The 12,397-nt window shown below is 37.0% G+C and overlaps 1 protein-coding gene across 2 annotated transcripts; it reads right to left on the bottom strand.

Moving 5' to 3' along the window:
* Positions 1–187: 187 nt before the first annotated feature.
* LOC109087440 (serine/arginine repetitive matrix protein 2-like) lies at positions 188–10,699 on the bottom strand. Of its 2 annotated transcripts, none has more exons than XM_042731621.1 (8): positions 10,554–10,699; positions 8,600–8,732; positions 7,635–7,827; positions 7,464–7,534; positions 4,866–7,328; positions 4,310–4,746; positions 3,893–3,979; positions 188–2,086 (listed from the first exon to the last, which is right to left on the bottom strand). In XM_042731621.1, exons 2-8 carry the CDS (start codon positions 8,625–8,627, stop codon positions 2,084–2,086), a joined length of 3,282 nt encoding a protein of 1,093 aa, XP_042587555.1. In that variant the 5' UTR covers positions 8,628–8,732; positions 10,554–10,699; the 3' UTR covers positions 188–2,083. The 2 variants fall into 2 exon arrangements, with proteins under 2 accessions (XP_042587555.1, XP_042587556.1); XM_042731622.1 differs by having other exon boundaries at positions 8,600–8,690; positions 10,554–10,687.
* Between the last annotated feature and the right edge of the window lie 1,698 nt (positions 10,700–12,397).

Here is a 12,397-nt window from a genome sequence, read left to right as displayed (position 1 = left end):
TTGAACGGCTAATGCTGACGTTACTAGGTTTGCTAACTTACTCCGACGTCGCAGAAGTGTCCTTTCAATCAAATTAAAATATCAGATCAAATCAGACACAGTGACAGACACAATTTCTATAGATTTAATAAGTGACAAACTTTTTTCCCAATTTAACTGGTTGTTAAAGAAAACACAATTACAAAAGTCATGTAGATTGTTTCCTTTAATATTTGGAGTTGCATTATATACAAAGTGTGTGCCATTATATTTCACAATGTGATGGAAAGGATAAAAATGCTTTGTCAAAACTGAGGATGTTTCACATTTTATGCAAGGAATGTGGGCTTGTACCTTAGACGCAGAAGAACTTTTTCATACTATCCTTAAAGAGACTTCAACATGGCCAAACTCATTTCATAATGACAGTTTTCTAATTAAAGAGATCAGAGTTCAGAAATTAACATTCTGTCATCATTTATTCACCCTCATGTTTGTCCAAACCTTCAAAATCTTATTTTGTGTTCTGCAGAAAGTAAGGCATACAGGTTTGGAACAACATGAGGGTGAGTAAATGATTACAGAATATTCATTTTTGGAGAACTGTCCCTTAAAATGAACAATAACGAAATAATGGCAAAATTAAATACTATAATTTGCAATGCTTTACATTTCCAGTTTGAAATATGTTGTTTATATTAATCTAATAAAGTTTAAGCAGTTCTGGATAGAATTTTGTATCATTTCTTTAATGTGGACAACAATACAGTGCCAAACCTACAGCTAATGTAGCATGGAACATCCCATCATGTTGAACATACTCTTTAACCATTCATTTTTAGTTAAATATTTTTAAGTGAATTAGTAGGATCTGTGCCATCATCACATTTCTTTTTAGTTAAATTGGTAAAGGGGTCTCCACCATAGAACACAGTGGAGGGGAGAGGTAAAAAAACTGTCAAAATACACACCTACACAATATACAGTACATGTGTTTAAACAATAATCTTATGCAAATCATATGCAGTTTAATCACCCCTTATCTAGAATAGTGATGGGTGACATGCTCTCACTCCTGAAAATACAGCATCCCACCCTGCAGCTATGCTGAGTCAAATATTTCAGTCACAAAGATAAAACAGCATTGTATACCACACAACTGCACCATGGTCTGTCATTTACAAGGATTCACTATATGATAGACTAAAAAATGAGAAAAAAAAAAAAAAAAAAAAAACTTAATATCATCAATGAGTGTCATTCTCTGCGATTTTTTTTTTTTTAAGATAAAGACAGACCACAATGTCAGTTACCCGGCAAGCAGCACAGCAAGGTTTAACCAATGTAACTAAAAGAAAGTCTGTGGTCAGAACCCTTACAATGCACCTCAATGCAAACATCATCTGTTAAGTATAGCAGTCAAGTACAGCAACAACTCTGAACCTCAACATTTAATTTGCTTTAAAAGGTCACAAAAGTGTTAAGGAACAAACACAATTCTCTTCACCAATGTATTTAAACAAGTTATTAACACTTCATGAATTTTAAAAGACAGAAAAAAAAAATACTCCTAAAATAATCATATCTCTGTATGTTAACAGAAAGCTCTGAAAGTGTGTACTAACCGACCTGACCTGTGATCTAAACTGCACCCCAAAATCTGTTTCTTCTTTTAGGTACACCTATAACTGTGTTAAATCTACCAGAGGTCCTTCTTCATGGTATCAAGAGGCACCATATGTAGTAAAGGTAAAAACAAGCCTGAAAGCGAAATGTTTCACTGTCAGTCTGGGCAGATAGTATGTCTGTTTTACAATTTACCTCCTTTGTTCCACTTTTAGACATACTAAATGGTCTACTCTGGTAGTTTTTAGTCTTCGGTAAAAAAGAAAAAAAAAATTCCTGTAGCTTGCAGCTGTTCCAACAACTGACCATTTAAAGATAACTGAAATCAAAGTAGCTTCAAGTGTCCAGATGCTCAAATGTCCATCTGTGAGCAAACAAAAGCTTAATTTACATGACGGAGGTCATCCTTTATCACAAATGCGAGCCACAGGTGTCCATCATCAGGACTATATATGAGATGCAGCAGAATGACAGTGGGTTACTGCAAAGAGTTAAAAACAAACAAGAGGTAAATACAGGCAACCAAGACAGGAAATGTGTAAATTAGTTCAAAATGACAGAACATGATTAAATTTAGTAGACCAATTAATAAAACGGTTAAGGCTGCATGATTAATTGAAATTAAATCACAATTGCGATTAGGCAAAAGCTGGGATTGTCATGCGTATCTTTCAGTGAAGCACGCTTCTGAGACCAGTAATCGCCTTCCGAAGGCCAGAGGGCACTCTCTCGCTGAAACTCCAAATATACATTCCAGGAAACAAGAAGATTGTTTTGTTTATTAAGTTTTTTACGCCATGTTAGCATCATGGCTATTTACATGGCAAAAAAATTTCATTATATATAAAAAAAGTTACATTATATAAAACATTTCGGAAACAGAAGATTGAACTGCTTTCATTGTTTCAACAGGATTAATAAATACACAATGGTTTATCGGAGTTCTTCTTCTTATAATTTTAATTATAATTAAGTATATTTTATAATGTAATGCTAAGTGAGTTTGAAATAAAATATGTTATTAAATGTGCTATTTTGTGGGAAAAGAGGTTCATAAATGCTTTTCATGTTTGGAAAGATGTTTGACGCATGTTGCTTTTTCAAATGCACGTTATAAATGACTCAAACTTGCCGGGTAAAGGTTCGATGATATACAGAAGTGGTTTCAGAAGTAGCAGCATTTAGCTACACAAACTGCTTTCATTATCGCAAAATGATTTCATCGTTTTCATAATTGTGTGATTAAATTGGTCTGCGATTATGAAAGCAGTTTTGTGTAGCTTGGCAGTGGACTTTGGCTTCATTGTTAGTTTCTGGCCACATCGGTATCACTTCTAGCTACAACCCATGAACAACTTGAATGACCTTTCGTCGGCGGGGCATATTTGGAGTATTACTTACTACTGATCACAGAACCGTGCTTCACTGAAAGATATGCATGACAATCACATTCGATTAATTGTGCAGCCCACTGAAATTGTGGCCAAAAACAACATTTCACCATTCATTTTCAGACCTGCCAACCTTGGAACATTTTTTTGAGACTAATTGAGTAAAAAGGCTATTTTGATTACCCCATTACACTTTACAGTTAGTGCTATCATTCTACATATGCCACATTTATTGTCCAACTGCAAATATTTCAGAAAATGTATATTTTAGTCAGAGTTATTGCGCTTCTATTTCCTTGAGTTCTGTCTGTTTGGCGCGCGTGGCGGCACTCGGTCTAAATGAAGTCTGTGAAGATTAGCCGAGAATCGCTAAAGCAGAAGCTCATGCACTTCTGACAGGAAAATGGAAATATTTCCATGGCTTTTTAACATTTACAGATTGAGAATATACATGTGAAATGTAAGTTATGCATTAAAGAAACTAGGACATCTCAAACACATTAAACAGCACGTCTCTGTCAGCCTCACATGCATCCTTTCTGTCAGAGCATCTGACGGGGCGAGCGGTTTTGAACTGAAACTATATACTATAGGCTACTAGGAGAGGAATAAAATGTAGAAATTATTTAAAAGCAAAAAGAAAAAAAAAATGCTCTGATTGGTTGAACTCATCTTTTTCTGTTGCTTGTTTTGAATACTGCGTGTGGGTGGGGAGTGGCTTGATTTTTTTTTGTTTTGTTTTGATTGATAGTTCGTGCCTGCTTTGTTTTAGGTATGAGTGGGTGGTACGCAAAATGCATACAGGTTGGCAGGTCTGCATTTCGTTTCAACACTTGCACATTCTTAGTTCAAAATAAAGATATTTTACTACTCTAAATTTATGCTTAAATACTCACCTGTGTCTCATCATCATCGTCATCATCTGAAACATGTGGCCGTGCAATACTCATCTCCTCCTTACTCTCTGCAATCTGTTTACATTTCTAAAAAAAAAAAAGATGATTAAAAAATAATTACAATAACAATATAAAAATTGGTTTTATTTAGATATATCAGGGCTTGGTAAGGTTTTTTTATGTTTTAAAAATAAGTCTATTACACTAGCCAAGGCTGCACTTATTTGATCAAAAGTACAGTAGAACAATATTATTGTGAAAAATTAATTAATAATAGTTTTAAAATACAATTGATCCCTGCAATGGTAAAGATGATTTTTTTCTTTTTACAAAAAAAAAAAAAAACTAACTGAACTCAGAATATATACACTATAATACACTAAACAACAGGAATAGCAGTTCACAAACAAATCTTACCTCTGTAAACTCCTTGATGCTAATGCTGTTAGCTTGTTGAGCCACTTTCCTCTTCACCTCCTCAATACTGGCCAGATTGGGTGTGGGTGCTGAAGGGGGCTTATTGGTAATGGTAGGAAGTGGGGCCATTGGAGGCATAGAGGCCAGAGCACCCATGTTTGAGAGAGCAGCAGTCATTGTGGCCGCAGTCATACTTGCCATGGCAGCATTCATTGTCATGTTTGGCATTGCAGGCATACCTGGTATACCCATGGGCAGATTCATAGGTAAATTGGGCACAGGCAATGGCAGAGGCAAAGACAAGGGGGCTGGACCTGGGGTTGGCAGAGGTAACTGTAGAATTGCCTTCGGCTTCAGACTTTCAGGTATGGGCATTCCAGCTTTAGCACACATTGCAGCAGCATTAGCCTTCGCAATCTCCAACAGTTGATCTTTATCTGTTTGAAGAATCAATTAAGGTAAGTTATATAGACAGACATTTCATGCTACTATTTAAGTCAACTTTAATATTATTTATGCTAACAAGAATGTGGAGTCAAGCAAAGAATAAATTTACCTAGGTCAGTAAGACGTGGTGGCGTCTTGCTAGAGCTGCGTCGAGATCTTGAGGTGGACCTCCTCTTACGGAGAATCAAAATTGGTGAGTGGCTTGGTTCACGTTTCCATCGATCTCGTCTATCAAAAGATCGCCCACGAAATGCTGGTCTCCTCCGACGTGAAACCGAGCGTGATCTTCTGGATCGTGACTGACGAGCCCTTGACCGTGAACGAGATCTTCTCTTTCTAGCAGGGGAACGTGACTTGGACCTCCTTTTCCGAGCTGGCGATCTAGACTTTGACCGCTTCCGCTTGGGGGATTTTGATTTTGAGCGTTTTGTTCTTGTGTGAGATTTGGATCTTGATTTTACCCTTCGATTGGTTGATCTTGATCGTGATCTTCTTTTCCGAACAGGTGACCGAGATTTTGTCCTCCTTTTACGACTATGTGAGGGAGACCTGGACTTGCGTTTTCTAACGTGGGACCTTGACCTCCTCTTTCTACTGACGGATTTCGACTTGGATCGCCTTTTCTGTGTGGACGAAACAGATCTGGAACGCTTTCTTCGAACAGGTGACATTTTGTTGGAGGTCTTTGATTCTTTTACTTTACTTGGTGTAGGTGATCGTGAGCCCCCTGATCGATCATCTTCATCTGATCTTGCAGTACCATGTTGAGGAACTGGATCTAAGGACAAAGATCTAGATCGGTTTGGTCTTTCTTCACAATCAGAGAGATTTTCAGACTCCTTGATTTTTTTACTTTGTGTGTCACATTCCGATGATGTTATGTCTTCATTTGATGGATTTTGCACAGAGGTACATTCAGTAGACACTGGTTTCCATTGACTTGACGCTGCTGTCCCTTTAACTTCTAAATTATCCTCCACAGCATCCACAATTTGCTGTTTAGTCTCTGAGGTTTCTTTTGAACTCTCAGCCTTTAAGGACTTTTCCTCTTTAGTCGGAGATTTAGAGTGTTCTTTCTTGGTAGGGGATATACTTCTATCTGATGACTTTCGCTCCCTGGAAATAGATCTTGATCTTGATGTGCGTCTCTGAGAAACTGACCTTGACCGTTTACTTTTTTCCTTTTTAGTTTTTCTTAATTTTGGGGACTTTGAATTATGTGAAGATGTCCGTGACTTTGATCTTTCACGTCGTTGAGGAGATACTGACTCTGACTTTGTACTATGAGGGCTCCTAGATTTTGACCTCCTTTGACGGGCTGCAGGAGAACGTGACTCAGAGGGCCTGGAGCGTTGAGGGGACTGAGACTTACTTCGACGTCTTGGGCTTCTTGAACCTAATCTTCTACGAGCGGATCTTGATCTAGATCGTCTGTTTCTTCTTAAGCCTGATCTAGATCGCCTAAGAATCACAACGGATCTTGAGCGTGTTCGCTTTGCTCTTTTGACAGATCTAGACCTGGACCGCCTTGCCCGAGAAACAGGCATCCTCTTTCGAGAGCGGGACCTTGAGCGTCTTCCTCTCCGTACAGATCTGGACCGTGATCTTGAGTGCCGATTCTTCCGCCGAGAAACAGATTGTTTTGATCTTGAGCGTGAATGTCTTGGTCTTCCAGCTGACCTAGATCTTGAGCGATGACCACATCGTGGAGACCTAGTCCTCGATCTTTTGGTCCTTGTGTGGGACCTTGAGTCGGAGCGATATGCTCTTCTTCCAGAGAGCGACCTTGACCTGCGTCCAGTTTTCTTTGTTACTTTAGACAGTGACCGTTTTGATGGAGACCTCAAGCTTCTTTTTTTTCGATCCTTCCCAGCAGAGGCAGACACAGACCTGTCCCTTGAAGATGATCTGTCATTATGACGTCCTGATTTACCAGATAATGGCTTTGGAGTTCTAGAGCGACTGTGTTTAGATGTTTTCCCTTTAGTGTTTGAAAGCGATGGTGACCTTGACCTGGAGAGGGACTGTTTTTTCTTTTCTTTCTGATTCCCATTTGCTTCCTTTGAGATGTCCTTCTGCACAGCTTGCTCTTTGTGCACATTCTCTTGCTTAGGAATAATATCAGGAAGTTCTTGCACTTTACCAAAACTTTCATGTTCACCAACAGCTTCCACTTTTATGTCCCTCTCTGCAATTAGTGCATGTGCAGTCTCAGGAGACATCTTTCTTATCCCTTCTAATTTTAAACTGCCTTCTTCAGTGTGATCAGAAGTCATTTCTCTCTTTTTATCTTCCAATTGGGGTGTGCTATCTTTACATTTGTCTTTTGGAAATTTAGCTGCAGTGATAGGTGACTTCCTGTCCAACTTTAAAGATGCCACCTGCAATTTTTGTGATTGTCTGGAGTCTGGTTCTGATTCTGACCCTGATGTACTCGCCGATCTTGAGCGAGATGAGGACTTTTTTAGGACCTCCTGCTTTTCCTCCTCTTTCCGTCTTCTTTTTTTCTTCTTTTTCCCAACACGATGTTTCTGCTTTTTAACCTTGGCATCAGCTTCCACATCACTGAGGTCTGTAAAGACACATATAATGTGCTTTTACTTTACAAATTATAAATTTCAAATTAAACCTGACAGTAAATCGGTTTCAAATTGTGCATAAATATAATTTGCCAGATCGTCTGTTAATCGAGAAAACATGGACATACCTTCTGTGCAATTTTTTGTTGCATTTGCATGATCATCAGCCTCAGGGTTAGATGAGCCATCTTTTTTCACGCTGTAAAAAAGGAAAATATTAGCTTTTAAGTTAAAAGAATCTAAAAGCATCAAAGAAAAAAAAAATACATTCAGCGTTGCCAAGCAACTAAACCTCTCACCTCGTTCTTGTTTGGGAATCGCCATCTGATTCTACTCCAGATTCAGAGCTACTCTCCTTTTCACCCTTGCGCTTCTTACGTTTCTTCTTACTTTTGTGTTTCTTGTGTTTCTTGTTTTTCTTTTTTGGGGTCTCACTCCCATCCTTTACAGTAATGGCTTCATACGGAACAGCAGTATCAGATGGCTCATCATCTGTAGAGGTAACATACAATGTTTACAAACATAGTTATGTGAACGTAATAACTACAGCATGAAAGAAGTGTTCTCTAACAGTTATAAGAAAGTTATATTAAACAGCTAAATGGTTATAATGCAGACTTAGCTATACCTTAAAAATGGACACAGAGAACTTAATGACAACAATACCCAAATGTCACTCTTATATCTAAAACAAATACTGGGAATATCAGTCAAGTTATCTGTTAGAAAAATGTGGGAGAAGTCAGAAGACTTCAGATTAATTAATTACGTGGCACATCTGAAAATGCCTGAATATATGCTAACATGGAAAGCACTTAGGGCTGGGCGATATATCTAACGATATAATCATGCGCATCTAGTCAGTAAATCTGGTTCCTTGATTACCGCTAAATCGTCATCACCTGCTTTCAAATGGACCGGCATTTAATAGACAGAGCCGTAGATCACTGACAGGCTACGCAATATCGCGTTCATTATCAAAGGCGATTCATCTGCAATAATGAACGCGATATTGCGTAGCTTGTCAGTGATGTACGGCTCTGTCTATTAAATGCCGCTCCATTTGAAAGCAGGTGATGGCGATTTAGCGCTAATTAGGGAACCAGATTTACTGACTAGATGCGCATGATTATATCGTTAGATATATCGCCCAGCCCTAAAAGCACTTATACCAACAATCAATGTGCCATTAGCAACATTCCACATGATTAAAGCACAATGCTAAAACTGTGGCAGTATAAATTACTAAAACTTTGTAACTTACCAGGACCAGTGTTTACGGCACACTCCATTTCAAAAACTGATTTAACTGAATCCCAGTCTTAGTTTTTGCGAATATTTCTGTAGTCTTTGCTCTGTAAATCGGACACGAAATGTGTTAACCCTCTGTTTTCACTCTGAAATTAAAAACAAACATGTCAATTCAACAAACCAACCAAAAACACCACACACACACAAAAAAAAAAAATAAATAAATAAATAAAAAAATTAAAATAAACGGATGGTGGTGATCAAAGTGTGTTTATGACATTATCCCTCTATGGAGTTATACAGCTTTTACAGTAAGTTATTTTTTTAGTAATGAAAACATAACATGTATTAAAAAAAAAAGATACAAACTTTGCTTTAAAAATGAAAAAAAAAAAAAAAAAAAATGACTGGGCCAAAAAACCTTAATGTTGAGTCCTGAATACAATAAAAATACCCATAATGTGTCTAATATAAAGACATGAAAGGATGTTTTAAGGGCTTGTTACATAATATCTGACCCACTTGGCTGAGCACATATAGCTTCTTTGCACTCAATCAGCAGAGCTGTTGCATAATAACATCAGTCTGGCAAATCACTTTTGATTTACACACGATTAAAATAGATAACTTCAACCAGTGAATCAGGCCTGATATTATATAATTTTTGACGCAGCAGTAGGAAACTGAATCAGTGTGACTAGGATAGTGGCTCTTAATGTGTCCCAAATTAAGAACAGTTTAACTGGCAGAGCTTCAACAGAAAGATTACTGGAATTTCCCTACTTTCAGAACTGGTCATGTAAACTGGACTGATCAAATGCATCCCTCAACTCAAGGTCTTCTTATCACTTTCAGTCATTAATAAAAATTACCCCTTTATTATTAGGTATCACCAATTAATTTCTTTTTTTTAATCAGTTTTTACCAAAATACCATGGATACTACAGTTACGTTACTGTAAAATCACAAGGGGAATATATATATATATCTCCCTATATTTGTTTGACTATGATGGCTAGAAGTATATGCCCAAATATGTACACAACTATGGTTATCATGGAAATATCATAAGTGGGCTACTGTATCACACCCAATCACTAATCCTAACAAAAATTTACCATGGTAACCAATTTGGCCCCAAAAGTCTACTACTGTTTTAAAAACGTGACGCTTAATTTGTGAACTCTTATTAAAATGTGTAAAATGTTCCTCTTGTTTGTTGACACTAGTGGTTAGCAAGTTAATTGTTACGTTAACGTGTTGTAAGCATACAACCGACGGTAACAATCAGCACCACTTTAAGAAAAAAAATGTAACGCAGTCAGTGCAGTTTTTACAAACGGCCACTCAGGCCAAGCATACAGAAGCACACATATAAGAATATTACTACATTACATGGATGTCAGATGCAGCTGAGCAAACCGGCTAGCACGGTTAAGAGAGCGCACGTGATTGTTTTGGTTTTATGAACCTCATGGATAAACAACATCTTTTTGCGAACGTTTCATTTCCATAACAATATAACCATGCCTACCTTTAATATAAGCACCTATAGTGCTTCACTACATGTGTGTTTGCACGTTGTTTCATTCAGAAGACAGAATGGAGATGCGCTCCCGCGAAGCTAACTCAACACGCGCATCCAACAAAGGCTAACTCATCAACCATGCTCTGCAACTGCACTGCCTGCTCATTTACATGTACAATACAATAAATCCATTTAGTGTGTTAATATTAAATTAAGTGGGCGTAGAAAGTAATAACGCATTATAAAAACGGTCGGATACGCGTCTCACGGATCACGCGGACAAAGACACGTTAGCTTGTATTAGCTTAGCATCCTACTCGCAACAGGCTTTACAACAAACAAAACGCGCTTATACCCGCCTTCAGCTCGGTAATTCCCGTCGTATTCTTAAATCAGGCCGCCATAATTCTTGAGAAATATTTCACCCACATATACTCACTTGTGTTGTGGACTTCTTGATTTGTATCAGTTACGAAGCCTCGGGACAGTTGCTCGTCGTTGGTCGCCATGACATTCAGAGCACACAGTCAGTCCGCCAGTATCCCAGAAACACAGGAAACAGGACCCCGAGACTTCTTCGCTCGCCTGTCTCTGTATCTAAAAACAGAGCGGCATCTAGCGTCATCCTACTGAAGTCACATTCACAGCTTCTCTACAGATTTGACCAAAGCAACAATACCATTGCAAAATGTATTAGGCTTTGGCTAATATAAAAGTGTGTTATATTTATTTTTCGAGCCATAGATAGATAGATAGATAGATAGATAGATAGATAGATAGATAGATAGATAGATAGATGTTTTATTGTAAATAATAATTGTTGATATTTTTTTCAGAATTGGAACCCCATGCTATAAAAGTACGTCACTAGACTATCATTGTGGATTTTCTATGCACTTCCTGGCTAATTTGTGTCTGCATCTAGTTTGTGCAATACATGCAAATGCATTAAATGTTCATTTGATTTATAAAAAGTCAATTCAATAATTAAGCTTTTGAAATACAGAAAACAGCAGCAGAGGCAAAAACATCAAACATTTCTTAGATGTTTGATGTTCTTGCCTCTGGTGCTCTTTGATAAAGGAATTCATAATTTATCTGTGAATATGCTTTTTTTTTCTTTTTTTTTTCAAGGTTTTCAAGTGTAAGGATGCACAAGAATGGAAAAGGGATGTTGCAGTTTCCTGCAGAGGGCAGCATGAGACCACAGTGAGTGAACTATAATAGCTAAACATTTTATCAGGTGTAGATGCTCTTTCATGACTCCAGGGCCCTATACTGGTGTGGGCAGCTCTCCTCTATATTGCTGAAATGGCATTTGATCAATATCTCTGTGTAGACAAAATAGATTTTCTCTTTATAATGTTTCTGGCATCTCTCTTTTTTATTGTTGAAGTGGAATTTGATTATTATATCTTTGTTTGTTATAATTCATAAACGCTTTTGAATACAGACCAAAGGTTGGTCTCTTTTTAAAGAAGACAATCTGCAGATTATTGCAGAAGTGAAATCATTTAAAAAATGAAAGCATAAAAAAGTTATAGAAGTTTAAATTTACTGTAAAGAAAATTTACTGTACAATTTTTGTTATAATGTTATATAAAATAAATATTTTATAAAATATGTTTTAATCCAAAATTGCTATAAATTTAAAGCCATATGTCTAAATAAGTTGTGTTCCAAATTTAAAGTTGATATAATAAAAAATTAGGTTCCTATGCAATTTTGTTTAGGCGTTATACCACAAACAGCCACCAGGTGCCATTCAAACTCCATTGAATTTTTTTGATGCATTTTTCTGTCACAAATGTATCAATTTCTCTCTCAATATTATGGCTATGACAAAATAACTACCAAATATGGAATCTTGAGACTCAGACCTTTCCAACGATATGTATTTTGTCAAGACTATGAAAAGTTTTGATTCTAAAAGACCGTAATATATTTGGAATATGACACCTCCCACAAAGTGGGAGGAGCTCGCTAAAAGATTTTAAAGTACAATTTCCATGGTAACGCAGTGTCTGATTTCAAAATGGTTTTCACAGGATGAATTTGGAGGTTTTAAGCTTTCAAATGATATATAATTTATGATGATTGCTAAAACATGTGATAGGGTAAAAGGAAGCAAAAAGATTTTTTGTGACAAAGGTCAGAACTCCTGTTATGATGTATATGTTTTGAGGTGCACTCTTGTCATAAATTAATCTATTACTGTTCCTACATATTTTTTAACAACAAAGAGTGGTCAAATATGTATTTAGGAGTCTTAGACCTTTCCAG

Source organism: Cyprinus carpio, chromosome B9 (assembly GCF_018340385.1).
Source record: "Cyprinus carpio isolate SPL01 chromosome B9, ASM1834038v1, whole genome shotgun sequence".
Lineage (NCBI taxonomy): Eukaryota > Metazoa > Chordata > Actinopteri > Cypriniformes > Cyprinidae > Cyprinus > Cyprinus carpio.
The sequence above is the reverse complement of the archived record's forward strand: the minus strand, read 5'-3'. Positions and strand labels throughout refer to the sequence as shown.

Excerpts from the sequence above, each read along its gene's own strand:
- LOC109087440 (XM_042731621.1), bottom strand. The coding sequence starts at position 8,627 with ATGGAGTGTGCCGTAAACACTGGTCCTG. Across the intron at positions 7,535-7,634 it reads GATTCCCAAACAAGAACGAG|CGTGAAAAAAGATGGCTCAT; the intron begins GTGAGAGGTTTA and ends CCTTTTTTACAG. Across the intron at positions 3,980-4,309 it reads GCATCAAGGAGTTTACAGAG|AAATGTAAACAGATTGCAGA; the intron begins GTAAGATTTGTT and ends TTTTTTTTTTAG.